The sequence below is a fragment of the Heterocephalus glaber genome, unplaced genomic scaffold (assembly GCF_053883595.1).
Source record: "Heterocephalus glaber isolate CG9 unplaced genomic scaffold, H.glaber_assembly_v1.0 deba00000546, whole genome shotgun sequence".
Lineage (NCBI taxonomy): Eukaryota > Metazoa > Chordata > Mammalia > Rodentia > Bathyergidae > Heterocephalus > Heterocephalus glaber.
Window position 1 is genome coordinate 27,808,854 of NW_028258147.1, and position 19,152 is coordinate 27,828,005.

The following is a 19,152-nucleotide window of genomic DNA, read 5'->3' on the forward strand; positions in this document are numbered from 1 at the left end:
TACACAAAATGTATTGAGTGTCTTTCCTGGCTGTCTGGATATCCTGAATTGATTCAAAATGTTTACAGCAATTTCTGACAAATAACATGGTGTATCCTCATCTAACTTCTTTACCTGATCTTGCACCATGAAGCTTTTGGCTCTTCCTTAAAGTCAAAATGACCATGAGAGGTAAACATTTTGAATGTTGTAAGTGTTCAGTTGTAGGTGTTCGATACTGTGTCCCAGAGATGAAAAAGTGACTAAGACACACACTGGAATCAGAGAAGTGGGGTCATTGATGTAACTATATCTGACCATGTGGCGAAGCCCTTGGAATTGGTTCATGGGAGAACTTTGTAAAGTCTTGGAGATGTCACATAGAGGAGCCTTAGAATGCTGAAAGCAGAGTTTGATGGGAGATACTGGTAGGAACTCAGAAGCCCAGAATGCTGACAGGAATGTAGACTGTAAAGGCCAGGCTCTGGAGGTTTCAGTTAGGAACAAGGACTCCACTGACAGTTGGACTAGAGGCCATATGTGTTGTGGTTTGGTAGAAAATTTGTCTATATTTTGCCATAGTTTGAGACTTTGCATGAGACTGAGATTAAGGGTGGTGGACTAATTAATCTGGTGTAGGAAATTTCAAAGCAGCCCAATGTTCAGGGTGCAGCATGAGTACTGCATGCTATAATTTCTTACATCTATACTGAGAATCAGAATAGGGGGCAGAACTGAACAATCTGAAGTTTGTAGTTTTGCCAGAAAGAAAGAGTCTATAAAGTTGAAGCAAAGGACAGCATGGTTGCTGAAAAGATTTGCATTATAACAAAGCCAAGTATTTTGCATCAGGACAATAGAAAAGATGGCCTGAAGTTAACTCAGGAATCACCCAGACCCTATCCTTCATTATTTCAAGGGTGCAAAACTGTAAAGCTTTCAATTGAGAAGAGTGCCTCTGGCCCTTCTGCTTAAGAACAGCTGCCTAAGGAACTGGTTCCCTGGGATTTGTTACATAATGGTCAGTCATTCTGGCATTCAGAGTTGCTGTAGCCATTATCACAGGGGGCATGGCTACTGCTTGAGCTGGTGGTAGACCTTAGTGTCATCCATGTGGTGCTGGCTTTACAGACATGCAGAATACAGGAGCCATGGGCTCACAGAGCCTTTTACCTAGATTTCAGAAGAAGGCCTGGGAAGCCCAGCAGTGTGCCCCCACGAGGGCAGAGAGTGAAGCTATAAGAGTGAAGCCAAAAGCACAAGAGACCCCAAGAAGCTAGAGATGACAAGAACATGCTGTCTGCTAAGGAAAGCTCCAGGGAGTGAGTAAAACCACCCTAAGAAAGAAGCCATGTGAATTGCAACAAGCAATGCTACAGAGTCAGGGTTACCCAAGCCTTTTGGAATTCACAACTTGATCCAGGTACTGGACATGGAACTACAAGATTTAATGTTTGCCCTGCTGGGTGTTAGTCCTGCTTTGCTTGCTTTGGTTCCATTCCTTTCTATGTCCCTATTTGTCTCTTTTGGAATAGGAATGTTCACCCTGTAATAATATATATTAGAAGTACAGTCTGTGAGTAACTTGGTCCGTGAGTGTTTTGCAAGACAAGCAAAGATTTCTGAGAAATTTTAACTTGATAAACAAGCAATGTCTTCCAATACAAGTAGTATGTCATGCTGAACATCACAGGATCACAACTGCTTCTTCTCTCTCTCTGCTTTCATATACAAGAGGTTTGGATTATAAGCAGAATGAATTATTAACGTAAACTAAGGTATTACTGTATTTGACTTTCTTTTTGACTTTTACAGGGGCTCACAGCTAAGAGCTTGCCTGAGTCAAACTCTGTGAGCCAAAATAAACATCCTTTAAATTGTGGATGTCCAGTATCAGTCTCAACAATGGGAAAGTGATTAAGATAGTACGTAAGTGTAATTACCCTGCTGTAACATTTGCGAAGCTCTAAATTTGAAGTAAGAAAGTGCCAAGTATAAGGTAGGAAAAGGAAAGGAAAAGGTAAAAAAAAAAGAAAGCGTGAAGAGCATATTCGGTTTGTAATGTGAAGTATGGGGGGCTAAAATGTTGATCGTGATAAGGATGCATCTTCATAGACTGAAGGCAACAACTTTAACAAAAACATAATAAAAAGAGTATTTAATTAAAAGGGCAATAGAGGAATTAAAGTAAAACAAATATTCAATTTACCCAAAATAAGGCAATAAAGGAGCAGAGGAGTAAAACATAAAGACAAAATTCAAACAAATAACAAAATGGCTAACTTAATCTTGACCATGTAAATATAAATAGAGGAAACATCCCAATTAAAAAGCAACAACTATCAGTCTACAATATTTTTTGTTTATTTGTTTTTTGAGATAGGTCTCACTATGTAGTTCAGGCTGGCTCTGACCTCATATGCAACCCAGGCTGGCCTCAAACATGGCAATCCACCTGCCTCAGCCTCTCAAATGCTGGGATTACAGGCACAAATCACCATGCCTGGCTTTAGTCTAGATATTAAAAAAGCAACTATCATACATTGTCAACCTTTAAAATATATTTCATATATCTAACGAAGTTAACCCATTTGTACTCTGTAGTCATACTTCTGCAATTTAACAGACAGAATCTTATTCCAGAAAGAAAAAACTTTTTTCTTTCATAGGCAGTGGCATGATAACTTTAGGTAAGTTTACTTTACAGTTTGTGAACCACTATTCAGTTACACTCGCAGGAAGGTAGATCTGGGGAATGGACATTTTACAATGGTTACCTTTACCTAGTACACAGCAAGCTTTTATATTGTATAAAAGGAAGAGAGCAAGAAAGAGGGTATCCATGAAAGGATAAGATTCTCCAGAAATCTGCTTTTACCCACTGGACAGTAAAAATGAGAAAAAACAGATAAAGGAGTTGCCCAAATCATCCTCACTGATAACAGAAAGAGAAACTGAGAGTTAAGAGAACTGTGATTTAACTTGGCTTCTGAATTTGAAGTGAGACTGTAGCTCATATCAGGGAAAGAGAAACTCTTTTGTAGAAGATGCAGTTCTGTCAACAATTGGAGAAATTGAAGAAAAGTTTCTTTGTTCCATTTGAGCTTTACACAAATTCAGATGCAATCAAGACTGGTACTTTCCAGAATGAAAGGAAAAACTGGATAACCCAATAAGACTCAGGGACAGTAAGATAAGACACAAGTCCTCAGCAGATCAAGTGATTAGATCAAAGCTAAATGTCTTCTAGAAATCCTAAGTAAACAAAAGTACATGCTCTCTTTCAACTGAGGGAATACAGAAAGTGGTTCAGGTTTCTTTCTTTTACTTTTTTTTTTTTTTAAGTGTGTTGTCAAACTGCACTAACCTGTAACATGCAGTAACTTGCTGTCTGGACATCTCCAGTTCTATCAACATAACTCTCCATTAAGTCCACTCCATCCTTAGTAAGGCCTGTAAGCAAAATTCCTTCCAGATTTCCTGCTTCTTTCATTTCATTGGTCAATTTCTCGATGTATCTATTTAACTAGAAAATTCAAAGTGATTTTTTTCTAAAGCAGTCTGTTTCACTTGCTTTGTACTTGAAAACTACATTTGGAACAATCTGATTCATCAAGGAAAACATTTAAAATAAAAGCCAAGAAGGAAAGAAGGCCACATCTACTATTTCAAATTTCAATCAGTATCCACAAATATTACCCAACATTTTAAAAAGCAAGACATTTACTATGTTCTGATAATTATTTTATTAAAACAATAGTTTACTATTTTGAGAGAGAATTGTCCTCATTATTCTGCAAAACTCTTGTTGTCTATTGTGGGAATATTTAATGTAATCACAGAATCTGAGTTGAAAGGGAACTTCAAAAACAGTAACAACCATTTTTTTCAGTGTTCTCTGACTCAATGCCACCTCAAACTCCAGCCAAGATTCCTCTATATTCCTCAGCATTTCATCATTATTAAAGTACTTAACACACTGTATTACTAGTTGTTTATGTACACTTCTCCCTCACTATACTCACAGCTGCAACTGTTTATTATATTGAAAATAAAGGATTTCTGTCATAGCATCACTAAGAAGTGAGTTTAACATTTTTATCTGCCAACCAGTCTTTCCCCTCAAAGCAAAATTGAACTAAAATATCAAGTCAATATTCTAAAGAAGTAAATTTAGTTATGATAGACACATTTACAGTATCTCCAATATAATAAAAAATGAGTACTTTTGGAATCTATAAAAAGCACACATATAACTACATATAAAGACTTCTTATACAAGTGATAATAAGTATTAATCACCTCACATATATAATTAAATCATTTCTCACCTGAGTATCACTAAGGAATTTACAAGCAAATGCCACTCTGTCACGTACCGCAACTTTGTCTTCATACTGGAAAAAAGAAAAAGCAACACGTTACCTGTACATGCTGTAAGATTTAAATTTTTACAGAGACTAAATATATGTTTGTTTTTAAGTATGCTAAATTACTGTATAATGTTGGAAGAGTCAATGACTGCCTGGGATTCCTTTTCTCATATAACTCTCAAGGAACTTAAAATTAAAGCTGTAGTCCTTTTGTTTTTTTGTTTTTGGTTTTTTGGGTTTTTTTTGGTACCAGGGATCGAATACGGGACCTTGCACTTGTGAGGCAGACGGTGGCACCATTGAGCTAAATCCCTGGCCCCTTAAAGCTCTAGTCCTTGAAAGTAAAGATTTAGTTTTTTAAAATGGACCAAATTTACTTTTTAAAAAAAATTCAAGCTGGGTGTGATGACACACACCTGTAATTCCAGTACTTGGGAGGCTGAAGCAGAAGGATCACCGTGAGTGTGAGGCCAGCTTGGACTACATAAGGAGTTTGAGGCCAGCCTGAACAACACAGCAAGATCCTGTCTCAACACACCCCGCCAAAAAAAAAAAATTCAGTTGGGTCTTATATAACATAAAATATAAGCAATTATGGATATTTCATCAAATTTAAGATGTCATGTAATCCTTCTATTACAGAAATTAATTTTGAAGAAACTAGAAAATCTTTCATTGGCTAAGTTAATCAACAAGTCTAAGCAATTTGTGAACTGAGTACACAAGTATTGTTTAGAAAGAATACCTGTATCTTTCTAAATATAAAACATCAAGTCTTAAAATAAATAAATAGATCCAGTTTTGTGTTTAAAGTAAAATACTGTTCTATATGTGATTTGTGGCAAAATTTTCAGAGGCATTATAACAAATGTTTATATACCTGTCAATATTGTAAAATACCTATGAAAAATGTTTGCTATAAATTTAGGAAAGTATACATTAATTCTGTGAGTAGTAAAAAGTTATTTAAAGGTGGGAAAAAATCTAATTTCCATTGAAGCCATTCTACAAAAATTTTCCCTCTTTAAATATATGATCCCTTAGTATGTTTTCTTAATTATAAAATGTAATCCTGCCCTAGAGGAAACAAACTCTTAGACTTAGTTGCATGTGTTATAATTTTGATTTGGAAAGTGTTATAAATATTATTTGTCCTATTTTAGAGCTGGGAAAACTAGAGCCCAAAAAGGTTAACTGTGGTACAGGAACTCAGGCCTTTATCAGACTTTCCAATTCAGTGTGTTTCACTACCTTACTGCAATTTAACACTAAGAAAAAAAAAAAAAAAGCCCACTGATTACAATTACATACACATAAAGTATAATTAAATACATTATTCAGTTTGGATATATGAATTTTCATCTCAGTTATTCCTTACTTAATAACCCACATTTAAGAATGAGAATGAAAGGGTACTTAAAATATGAAAATTTAATATTTAAACAGTATACTTTATAAATTCACTTCTTTTTCTAATCTTCATTCTCTTTTACTTACTGGAAGCATCATTTTACGGCTTCAAGATTCAATATTTAATGTATTCTCTTTAACAAAAGTAGTAGTAACAATCAAAAAATAAACATTAATTTTAAATGGCTAGAAAAGTTCAATGGTAATTTATTAAAAGTAACGGAAAAATAGATGAACTGTGCAAAATGCCAAAATGAACATTAACACTGAAAATTTTAATATGATACACCAATAAAGTATATACTTTTACAAATTCTAAGGGATTGACATTTAAATCAATTCTTCAAACACTGTAATATAAGAAATGCTGTAACAGCAAACATAGAAGTTGCAGTATATAAGACTCTTCTCACTGCTAGAAAGAAGCCCAACAACACAAAGTAAGTTGTACTAATAGGAAGCTGAAAATCCAACAACAGAAACCAAAGTGCAGATCAAGAAGCTATTTGGTGATGTGGTAGCTAAAACAGGAGAGAAAAAATAACAACAAAAAAGACCAAATACTGAAAAAAATAAAATGGTCCACTATAAGTAGTAGTATGATCATAATTTACCTTCCAAATACAAACAGGTCTGAGAATTAACAAGTGTTAACTCCGAAAAGATGTATGGCTATCTTGACCAAAATTGGTAAGACTGATCATGAGTGTTTTATTTAGCTAAAAAACAAAATAATATACAGAGTATATTTAAATAGCAAGTATATTTTTATGTTTATATATTAGATTTGTAGAGCTCAGTTCTTAAGCTAAGGGATTAAATATATTCCTTTTCTATCTAAATTACACTAACACAGCTATGAAAATCAAGACCAGCTTGATATCCATTAACTAGATTGGCAATGATACCCAGAAACAAATGCTCAAGAAAATCTTTAGATGCTTTATCTTATACATACACCAAAATATAATATACAATGCATCAGATATTTGAAAATTTTAACAAAGTCAAATTTTAATAAACTCCAATCTTAATTCAAAGGAGGATCTTGGAAAACAAATTAGCTTACCAAAACACCATCGTAAGATCCTGTTTCACTTGTCAGAAATGCAAACATGACACATAGATAAGGGTTGTTGAGTTGTAATCGTAGTGTACTGCACATTTCTCTCCAAAGGGAGTTCTTCTCATCTGTATAACCCGATAAAGCCATTGCTACCACATTGAGATTTAGATCTCCTGCATATTAAAAATAGCCAGGTTAAAAACTTGGTATCCCCTTCTTACATATTCCTTAAACCATAAACACACAGAGATCAGAGGGTTACTTTTATCCTAGAAAAACGAGTCCTCTAGAAATAAGGGCTTTGATTTAGACTGGAAAATTTGGCAAGGACTATAAGCAGAAACTTTCCATTCTTATAAACTTTTCCATTCTTATAACTTTCCACACTTGTAAACCCTGTGCAGGACAAGTGTATCTCTTAATTTTCAAGTTCCTGTTCAAGGCAGTTCCCTGGATAGTATGTTATTCCTTAGTATCTAAATGAAGAAAAGTAAAACCACTCTACCAGAATCACTGCCAACTTTATCAAGTTCATTTGTGTTGTGCTATTTCAAAGCATTGACAGTAATTTTTACTGCATTTCAGAATTGTAATTTTCAAAAGCATTTTATTTTCCTAAATATATAATGTACATTTTATATGTGTGTGAACCGCAAAGTACAGAAAGCAAATATTTCAGCATTCTTATTATAGTATTATACTTCTGATTTTTCTAGGACAACTCAACTATCAGAATTATCATAGAATTGCATTTATGCATATTTGGAACAAACCATTTTCTACTATAGTTTTTTTTGGACAGAGTCTTGCCATGCAGTTCAGGATGGCCTTGAACTCACTGTGTAGCCCAGGCTGGCCTCAAACTCATGGAGAGCTTCTTGCCTCAGCCTCCCGAGTGCTGGGATTATAAGCGTGCATCACCATGCCAAGCACTACCAATAACTTTTTTGTTGTTGTTGTTTTAAAAAATTTGTTCTTAGGAGTTTATTATTTGGCCACTTGGAAGCTGCCAAACCTGGCCTCAGAAGTCCAATGGGTGCAAATTCTTCTAACATACATTAAGCCTCAGAGAGAAAACTAAGCCCCTTTAACTTTTCCTATTAGGTATTTTCTACATTTATTATAATTTTGAAATTCTGTTTATTAGTTAAAACCATTCTTTTCCAAATAAATTAACAACACGTACTTTATGTTCTTAACAAGTCTATTTTTCATTTTTACAAACCATTTTCCTCATTACTTAGTAATTTATCTTCTGTGCAAGTGTTTAAATCTACTACCAAATTTTCCAGATATACATGATAAGAAAATATGTTATAGCAAAATTATAATTAGAAATAGATTTTTCTTTTTTGGAGAGCTGGGGAATCTAACCCTGGGTGTTTTTTTTTTTTTTGGTACCAGGGATGGAAAACAGGACCTTGCACTTGAAAGGCAGGTGCCAGAACCACTGAGCTAAATCCCCGGCCCTTGGGTGTTTTTTATACTATGTATGGTAGGTCAGTGCTCTATTACTGAGCTATGCCTTTAGCCCAGAGATGGAGTTCTTGAATTTAAACGCCTTTTTCCCATCCCCACATATCATTTATTGCACTCTCAAATGGAGAAGGTTTTCATGAGAGCAATGTGAAGGAAAATATGCCTATCTAGGCAAAATATTAACTAATATACTACAGTTAATTTCATTGTTTTTCTTTATGCTATAGCTATAATGGTTTCAAAATGGACCAGCAAGTAAAAATGAAGTACTTTGAAAACTTAGAAAACAATTTACCCCCGGGGCACTGCACCTGCCTTGCAAGCACAAGGTCCTGAGTTCGATCTCTGGTACCACACACACAGACAAAAATTACTAGGCATATTAAAGATAGTTATTCATTTTAGGTATTGTTAAGTGAAATATTTCTATAAGAAAAACCTTGAAATTTTAGATTAAGATTTGTTTCTCTAAGGATCCTCTGGTAAAATGCCAGAGTAAAACTACCTTGTCACATTTTTGTTCTTTTAAAAAAAATATCATAGGGAACCTTGAGTCTACAAAACTCAAGTAGAAGCATTTTTTTATAGATCAAAGTATACTTTTTATAAGAATCTATACTGATCTAGGGGCAGGGGATTTAGCTCAGTGGTTCCACCACCTGCCTCGCAAGTGGAAGGTCCCGAGTTTGATCCCCGGTATCCATCCCCCAAAAAAAGAATCTATACTGATCTAAATAAAAATGTCATTTAGAGTCTGCTAAAGGTCATCTAATAACCATCCAAAAGTATAAACTAAAACACACTTAAATATGTGCCATAAAAATGCTTGGAAACTAGTCTTAAATCTTTTAAAAAGTAATTTTAAATGTATGTGAACTATTTTTTAAAAGGAAAATATTGAAGATAAGATATATTTCATAGCTCATAACATTATTAAAATGACATTTAAGGTACAGCTTTATTTTTACACACCTAAACCAAGGCATAAATAAAAGAGATGGGCTAATATTTGTTACAGATAACATGCTCGTTTCTTTCAACAAAAATTTCCGTTAAAATACTAGATATTTGAAAATTAACAGCATCCTTTCTTTAAAGGAGTTTATGAAGTGCCAATTCTTAGAACATAACCCAATACCTTTTTCTGAAGATGCCCCTTCATTCAGGATTTGGATTGCTCGCCGAATATCCAAGTTGAACAATGCCACAGCAGCAGCTCTCTCCCATTCTCCTTCTTGTACAAGGGAGTTCAAAAATGGCCCTACATCCGTATCTGTTCCTTTCTTTATCCACCCACAAAGCTGTAAAGCTAAGAGTCTCTCTTCATTTAAATTCTGAATATCAGTTTGCTTATCCAACCCAGTCCAATTATGTCTGCTGCTTTCTACCATTCCTAAAAACAGAAAGTATTTTTTTATTTTTATTGTTATTTTGAAATATATAGGGGGAAACACATTTTACAGAGAAGTATTTCAACAACGTATTTAGAATATTCAATATCTCAGTCAAAATTTTATACCATAAATATGGAATATGTCACAAATAACAAACATTGTGCATATTTGTAAGTACAAATTAGTTATCAAAGAGTTACTAGGATAGGAGTAAATGCTCAGATGGATTAAGCTGTCATTGCTTCAGGGAAATTTCTCTGACTCCCTAATCTAAAACAGATACATCTATGATTATCTAACTCACCACTCAGTGTTTCCTCTATTTCCTACATAAAGCACTAAACACAAGGTCCCTTATTTTATTACTTTACTTTTTGTCTTCTTTCCCACTAGAATACAAGCTCAGAGAGAGTAGATATCTTGTCTGTTTCTTTGCAAGGTATCCTTATTTAAGCTAAAGATTCAGTAGAAGAACTCTGATTTTTTTCTCCCTTCTCCCTCTTTCCTTCTATGCATGTACAGTTATGTGTACCTTAATGAGAAGGGAGAGAAGGGCCACTTTTGCTTCCCATCCCCTATATGGTACATGGAAAAATGAGACTGTAGCTTTCAAAATACTCTGAAAGTTTAGTATAAGTACTACAATGAAAATACAATGGGAATGATTTTTTTTCTACTTACTAAAATAGAAAATTCATATTCTCACTCCTTTTTCTTAACAAAGCTTTACTATTTTTGTAGCATTCTTTATACTGCAATCAAGGCAGCTGATTCCAATGGCAGGGAAATTTCACTTAGGTCAATACTTAGTGCCAAATAAAGGCAAAACAAATAAAGATGAAGCTTATAGACTTTAACAACTAACTCAAATTCTTTTATGTGCTAGAATGTTTTACCATTAAAATCGTCATTACATAATTATTTTTATTTTAATAAAAAGGATTTTCAGAATAAACTGAATTATGAATTAAACAACATGAATGTCCACAGTATAAGCTTCTTTTATTAATGTAGAAATTTACGTTTGTAATTTACAGGAATTATGTATTTATATAATTATTGATTCTAAACAACAGCATATATATAGCAGAGGTGAAAGAATTTTGCAGATGTAATTAAGGTACCTACACTATTGACTGAGTCAATGGGAAACCACCCTGTGTAGAAATACCTGAATCAGGTAAGCCCTTTAAAAGATGGTGCAAAAGAAAGTAAAAGTATAATTAAGAAAGGAGAAGTTGAAGTAAAAACTGCCACACTGTTGAGAAGGCCTTTGGGAAGGCCACCTGGCAAGGAACAGGGAGAGCAGCCGAAGCTTAGGGCAGCCCTGGCCAGCAGGCAGGAAGAAAGTGGATAACTTGGTCCTACAACCACAAGGAACCCTCAGCCTTTCAGCCTCTGGTAACTGAAACTTAAACGTCCTGCACACCACATTCTTTTTTCCCTTCCCTCGGGTTAATATGGAGATGCACATCCTCTTATCTAAAGCTAAATCTCTGCTAGAAATCTCATTCCTCATTTTCCTAAGAACTTTATTTTATCCCCTGTGTATCTTCAACCTCTTTCTACGGTTATTGGATTTTCCAACAACTCCATGAAATTGGAAGGGCACTCTGATTTCTAAAACTGTGGCTTGGCCAACACCTTTATTTTAGCCTTGTAAGAAGACCCAAGTTAAGCTGTGCTTAGGTTCATGGTAGACCATGAAAATGATGAGATAATGCATGTTACAGAAAACTAATACACTGCCCAGAGTTGACTCTAGCTACACTCAGTTTGGTCAAGGCATCAATGGGATAAAAGTAAGCAAAATAACAAAAAAACCCAACCTTTTAATCAGTTGTCATTTGCAAGTTAAATTTTATGAATGTATATATGTACCTATAAATATTTTTAAAAATTTAGTCTCAATACTTAAAGATTGAGTAAAGATTGTACAAAACAAAGACCTAAATTCTCCAGAACACCTAATTCATACTTAAATAACTTGTCATTGTCATCTTGATATCAGGTTGTGGCAAGTCTAAAACATTATCCATGTTAGTATGTATCTTAACCCATATTTGATTACTTTATGAAAAAAAGATTTATTCTAAATAAATTCTGATAGGATGCTGTCAAATTTCAGGTAAAATAACTTTTAGATGTATTATAAGGTATTTATTTTCATGCTTCTATGTACTTTGGAATTAAAGCTGGTATTTTTTAATGGCAAATTTTATAACAAGTGAGCAAAAAGAGGCAATTTTTTTCAAATTGTTTCTTACAGTTGAATAGCCCCATATCTTAGAGCTCTTATTTTGTAGAAATTGTGTCCTGGAATAGAGATCAACATATATGAATCCAAAGAGTTTATTAACTAGGAGGTAGACCTACAAGGGGATGAATATTGTATCACGTGTTCTGGCTGCTCAGAATTTTTTTTAATAGCTGGATAACTATGCTATGGATAATTAATGGTATCTAACAAAAATATGATGTTATCATGCATTTTTAATACATTGTTATGATTTTAACATGTATTAGTTCTAAACATATCTGCAAAGGAACTGGAATTTATGCACAATATGTAATATAGTGACAAAACTGTATTTTCTGAATCTGATTTTCTTTACAAATAATAGAATCGCTGTTTTATTGATGTTTGTAAGGGAAACAAGTTCACTTAAAAATTTAAAAAACAAGTTTAAAATTTTTGTTTTGAAATCAGCTATTTTCATATCTACAAAGTTTCAAATCAGCAGATATTATGACATTTGCAGATGTTGATTTGTTACATTTATATATGTGGATAAAATAATAGGAATAAATGACTGTTTTAAAGAATATTTTGGTGTTAAAAACACCAAAACATTTTCATCATGTTGGATGGAAAACTGGCCAGTTTTTATTACACAACCTCCTGGCATCTTAGAAGTCAGAAATTATACCAGTAACACTGAATATCACTATACGAGAATATACAAGTTGACTTCAAAGCATGCATTCTCCTGAAAATGGATAATTTGAACACTTAGCCCATCTAAAACTAACATCTCAATGACTTTGCTTCCTTATCTCCAGGGATGTACATTTCCATGATTTTAGTTGCGACTTCCTTGGCCACACTCCAAATTGTTCTTCATTCAAAAGACCTATTTTCTAACCACAACCACTGTCCAGAAGTTTCACTGCCTCTATATTCTTGAACTTTACTCTCTTTAATACTAGCATTTTTACTTCAGTCTTCTCATTTTTGTTTCTAGCCAAAGGCAAACAAGTGAATAACTCTCTTGCCAAAGTCCTTAATTCTCTTGACCCATTCTCCTTTATTCTATGTTCCTGTAAACTAATAGCCCTACAATCTTCCTGTGTTTCTCAAGAGAACTAACTCTTCTTGTTTCCATATCCTCTCCCCACAATATCCCTGCTCCTTCTAAACTGTAGGAACGATCAAATAGCCCCTCATGCTCTGGTCATTCAACCTTAAAAGATCCTGAATACCATACCCTTTCCCCATTGCCTCTGATTAATATGGAGCTGTCTATAAAGCTGATCTGTGCTCTGGATCCCATTCTTTCTAATTCCTAGGAATCTTGTTTCAGCCTCTTCCCTGACACCTTCAACTTCTTTTTATGGCCTTCCTTTAATCAGCATTAAACATGATTAAGCCAATACCATGTCGAAAATAAAGCGACATAAAAGCCCTCCTTTGGTTCCAGATTCTTTTCCCGCCTGCTACTGAATTACCATTTTAAACTCCTTTATATAGTCCAATTTCTTGAATTATTTATAATTGATGGCTTCCTTTCTTTAACCCAGTCTCAATTTCTAAGCCAACTACAATTCTCTGTCCATGCCACTACTAAAGCTCTTTCACCCATTCTTAAAGCCAATAAGAATTTTCTTTCTTATTTTACTGGTCTCAAACAAAATAAGAAGCTGAAAATCTACAAGAGAATGAGAAACAATTGTCTTTCTTAGTCTGATTCAAGGGTGGAATACTATTTGTCTTTAGCGCACTAAAAACAAAAATATTCTACTTTTCTCCCTTGCTTTTGCTCAGAAGCAATTTGTTGGCTTCTCTCTAAAATGTATTAAAATACAAAAAACACAATAATCAACCTTTGAAAATAAGAATGTCATGTGGTCTAACCTACTATATAGCTAAAATATTACACATTCTATACTTGTGGTATTTAATTCTTTTCAGTAATAGTTCTAAATTCGTAAAGTATAGGATTCAGCTTCATTTATGGGGGACATACTATATATCTGTCCATTCACCTATATTAATATACTTATTTTGTTCAGTATTATAAAGCCCCTCCCCCTTTTGATAGGCCATATAATGAGAGAACAGCAAAATGAAATAGATTAGATGAGAAGTCTATTGTATCTTTCAGCAATGGGAACTGAAGCAATTTGAAAGCCCTTTAAAAAAAAGAAAATAGGGCCACGGATTTAGCTCAGTGGTTCTGCCGCCTGCCTCGCAAGCGCAAGGTCCCGAGTTTCATCCCTGGTACCAAAAAATTAAAAAAGATAAAAAAAGGAAATAACCACTATAACAAATTTAACAGTTAATTGAAATGTTTAACTTACTCTTTAAAAAGTATGTTATTTTGCTTGGGGCTGGGGATTTAGCTCAGTGGTTTCGCTGCCTGCTGGGCAAGTGCAAGGACCTGAGTTCAATCCCCGGTACCAAAAAACAAAAAAATTACTCACAAAATAAGTATGTTATTTTGCATTTGGCTTTATTTTTACCTTGGATCTTTAACTAAGTAATTTGAACTCCTCCTCTAAAAGCTTGACTTGGGCTCAAATTTGACTAGTAAAAGCTAGAGACCAAATCTTGAGGTAGAAGATAACAGTAATATAACCCATAATTCAATTCCAATAAAAACTCAGAATATTTAAAGCAGCCAGCTAAAAAATGTTTTTTTGCTTTTATTCTTAAGTAGTTTGTCAATTTTAATCCTATATTAATTCATCCGTTTAATTAATTCATTCACTTATTAAAGAATTTTAGGTATGACTCTAAGGCCATATTTCATGGCATATTACAGTCTTTGTCAAAGCATTTGGGCAGGAAAATTTTAAAAAAAGAATCTCCTAAATTGTAACTCTTTTAATTTAGTTTTAGAAATACAAAATGCTGTGATAAAATCCAAACTAACAATTAGCATCTGATAAACCATCTTCCATAAGATTTCTCGAAGTGGGTCTTCAAATAAATAATAATGAATAATAAATGAGTAAATTTAAGAAAGTTCCTATCATCTGAATCAAACTTCCCTCCAAAAAGGATTTTGTATATAAATACAATTATGAACTTAGTACAATTCCCTAAACTATCTAAAAGAAAATCAAAAAGAAAAAGTATGTTTACATACACAATCTTGAAATAACTACATAATTTCAACCAAACGATGAGGGACAAAATAAGCATAAAAAGTTATAAACTCATTTGAGAAAATAAAATGGTTTTTTCTTACCCAAAGATGATTTTACTATTGATTTAATTCCTGCATAAACCAATGATCCTTTGTTGCCTGGAGATTTCTGATCCATATCTTCTGTATATTGCTTCATAAGTATTTAAATGCATAGGAAATACTAGTGATGATGCATAATATTTCAAAGCTAAATTTATTTTCATTAGGAGCCTATTCATAACAGGCATGCATGCAAATAAGATCCTACTCTATTGTGAACTTTTATTCCTCCTACACAATCTAGAAAGCAGTAACTTAAATTCTACAGTTTTGAACAATTTTACTTCATTTAGTATTATATAATCTGAACTTGGATATAAATCATTCACTGTATTTAAAGACTAATCTTTCAGCAACTTCAAAAACATTTCTACCTGATTTACCTCACAAAATTCACAATGCAAAGGATATAGTGCAGAGTATACCAGAGTGACTTGAGCTGTGGATCTTCATTTCCAGCTAAAATGTGGTTTCTCCAGACTTGTTCTGTATCAAGTCCATACCTTGACAAAGCTCGAAGGCGCATTTTCGTTGCTATATCTTTTTCTAAAGAATCATCATTTTCTTTTTCCGCACATTCATACAGATGACGACCACAAGCCCACATTAAAGATGTAATCGGGCTCCAAGCAAGGGATATCCTTTCAAAAACCGTGAAGTCAGACATTGTTCGGTTGGGAGTCACAACTATCATTCGATTTTGACTTGTCGGATGCCATGCAAAGGAAGCAATGTAATTGTCACAAGGCTGAACACTTCTTTCAATTATTGTGGGTTCAGTTTCATCCCCGATGGGAGTGGGCGTGTGCTGCATATCATACAACCTAATAATATTGCTATCCCTTGTTAAAGTTGCAAGCAAACCAGTTCTAGTTGGACACCATGCTACTTTTGTTAAGGGTTTTGGTTGCTCAGTCAAAGTCAAAACTGGCTTTTCAAATTTTCTAAGATCCCATATCGCAACCTGACCTTCATAGAAGGAAGCAACACGATCATGGAAGTAGGGGTCTACTGTCACCCCTTGAACAGCTTTTGTGTTTACAAACATTTTCTGGCTTGTATTTCGAAGATCAAATATGGCTAGGTTACGATGCATACCAGCAAGGAGCAGTTTCTGGTCTCGTGGAAGCCAACAAAGAGAGAGACAAGCATCATTCTGCCCTAATTCATACAATGGTTTTGTTACTAATAATGTTGTTTCAGTTTCACCCGCTGAAAGTCTCACTTTTTCCATGGGAACAGTATCAGGAGTGTATTTGCTACAGATATCCCATATTAGCACTGAAAAGTCAGCTCTGTGTTTATCTAGACCAGCAGCAAGCCAGTTATTATCCAATGGATTCCATGCAAGGGTATTGCATTGTCGTGCATGTTTTGGGACAAATTCTTTTCCTATTAAATCTTTGAACTTTGAGTTATGATCTTGACCAAGACTTGTAAGTACAACTCGACCATTTGCTTGTCCAACTGCTAGGAGACATTCAGGATCGTAATTGAGATACCATGCAACACATTTCATATAGGGTGTATCTGAGTTTATTGACAGTAATGTAGCTGCAGAATCTTCAGATAAACGTAAAGATCCAGCTTTGAGTTCTGAATTCACAGTAGATTCCACATGATAAAGGCTCAGTTCTGAGTCACACACAACGAATCTATCAACCTGGTGTGGTGCCCACAAAATATCAGGTTTGGTACCGCTCATGTTTATTGATGTAATGAAAGAGACCAGTCAGTTCCATTCACTGAAAGGATTTAAAAATAAAAAGGTTTAAAATATCAACAAAATACAACTCTTACTTGAATAAACTATTCAGAAAACCAAGAAATTCTCTATGCAAGTATCCCTTTTTTCCAGTATTATTTGTATTTCTTCTCTACATCTATGAATTCAAGACAGTATTAATTTAAAAAAAGAGAGCAACCACTTCCTCCAGTAAAAAGAATTTCTAGGAATGTGAGAACGCCATCCTAGCTTTATTTCCCATGATCAGTTACCAAAATTGTACTGTTAGAAGTACCTTCAATTTAACCTCAGGGTTATAATAACCTCAGAGTGGTGAGTAAATTAATAAGTACCATCCCTTTGAAGGGGGCATTATGAATCATGGTCTTAAGCAAGAGTGTAGAGCAAGAGTCCAAAAGAACTTTCTTTAATGATAGAAATGTTCTATATTTGTGCTGTCCGAATGTCTCCAGCCACATGTGGTTACTGGGCACTAGAAATAATGTGGCTACTTTAATTTTTAAACTTCACTTCCTTTTAAATAATTTAATATCATACTAACTTTAAGTTACAATATCATACTAACAGGTTTCTTCAATTTCAACCATTAAAAGGTAGCCTATATATTAGAACACTGGCATTTATGAAGTAAAATGAATTTATTTGTTGCTCTTGTGTACTACTTATGTGCCTTGGAAAGGACACTGTTTGTGTTGGGTGGGGAATTGTTTTCTCACTTTGGATTATATTTTCCAAACCTCAGTTATGTATACACCACCTGTGACAATATTTTTCTTTAAATCTATTTATTTTTCAAATCTGAGAATCAACTTTCATCTCATCATGAGGTCCATAAATCATGAGTATGATGTTCTAAGTATATTTTCTAACATACACTAATAACTATTTAATATGTTTGATTGCATTCTATCTAAAATCATCCCATTTATGACAAGTGGTATACACATACCACACTTTGGGATACTGAGCTAAGTGATTACTAGAGTCTCTTAGTTTTCAGTTCTATAAACTTTGGATAAGTGTTGAAATGAATATACATTCTAGAAGTGTAAGAACAAACTAAAACTAGTGTAGTTAAAAATAATGTTTAGTAATAAAGGCTGCCTACAAATATTTAAATGTCTGTTTCTAACTGAGGCTGACAAGAGGTAAAAATCTGGATCAAAATCAAAAGGTACATTTAAAATCTTCATTGCAACTGGTATCTGCAGAAGAAGACTCAATTCTCAGAGTTAAAATATGGTTTACTCATTTTCATTTTAGGTAGAAGGCCCACTAGACTCCTAAAAAAGATATACAGTACTAAGTCAACTGAAATATAATTGCTTTACTTTTTGATCTTGCAAAAAATTTAGTCAGGAAGTACTAGTCTAGAATTTCACAGACTAATATGTTAGATAATTAGAAAAAACATTTTTTTTTCTTTCTCTTTCTTTTTTTTTTTGGTACCAGGGATCGAACTTGGGTCCTTGTGCTTGCAGGGTAGGTGGCAGAACCACTGAGCTAAATCCCTGGTCCAGAAAAAACATTTTTATACTGGCTTTATTTCCGTCCTTAATTCTTCAGAGTACCTTCCATTTCTTCATTTCTTTTCCACTTTAGGTATGCCTTTCCCTAATCCTAGATCAGTAGTGGCAAACCCTTAGCACATGTGTGGCTGCAGGCTGTCTGTATCATTGAAAGCTCTAAAAGTTCACCATCACTGTCCTAGATCAACTAATTATTTACTTTCTTTCCTCCACTTAGGTAGCCATATGCTACCAGACATAGGACGACAGTGTTAAGGCTCTGAAGACTGACTTTATAAGAATTACAGTAACACATTGTTTTTCATTTATTCTGTAACTGTTGATGGGGTGCTATGTTGTAGGCATTTGTTTTAAAAGCTGGGAACACAGCCAAGTGACCAAGGCAATAAAGTCCCCAGTCTAATAAAGTCTGCATTTCAGTGATGAAGTACAGTTCAATCTTAAAAGGGTTTGGAAATTTAGGAATGAGGAAGGAGAGAGGCACCTCACGTAAAAGGAAGTAGCTAAGACAAGAAAGAAAAGGTCCATCATTCTGATAAGTAAGGGATCAGATCTACACCTTCACAAACAGAGGAAACCTCTTAACTGGAGATATCCTGAGATCTGGACCATCTTCCTATTTCACAGAAAAATAAATTCTTAAACAATAACATTTTTTATCTAGGGTTCCATTTTACAAACCTGCTCTTTATACTAATGGT

General features: G+C 34.1%; 1 protein-coding gene across 7 annotated transcripts in view; it reads right to left on the reverse strand.

Annotated features, from left to right (window-relative positions):
- Mios (meiosis regulator for oocyte development) overlaps positions 1 to 19,152 on the reverse strand; it is a 37,795-nt gene that overhangs the window by 16,598 nt on the left and 2,045 nt on the right. For 5 of the 7 annotated variants that reach the window (XM_004862733.4, XM_021242835.2, XM_004862734.4 and 2 more), the window contains 6 exons: positions 15,587 to 16,920; positions 15,176 to 15,274; positions 9,446 to 9,700; positions 6,832 to 7,001; positions 4,311 to 4,376; positions 3,347 to 3,505 (listed from right to left, as the gene is read on the reverse strand). In XM_004862733.4, the coding sequence (XP_004862790.1) occupies positions 3,347 to 3,505; positions 4,311 to 4,376; positions 6,832 to 7,001; positions 9,446 to 9,700; positions 15,176 to 15,274; positions 15,587 to 16,880 (2,043 nt within the window). In that variant the 5' untranslated portion in view covers positions 16,881 to 16,920. The remainder of the gene's footprint in view (positions 1 to 3,346; positions 3,506 to 4,310; positions 4,377 to 6,831; positions 7,002 to 9,445; positions 9,701 to 15,175; positions 15,275 to 15,586; positions 16,921 to 19,152) is intronic. The other 2 variants (XM_087204684.1, XM_021242836.2) reach the window with 1 other exon arrangement.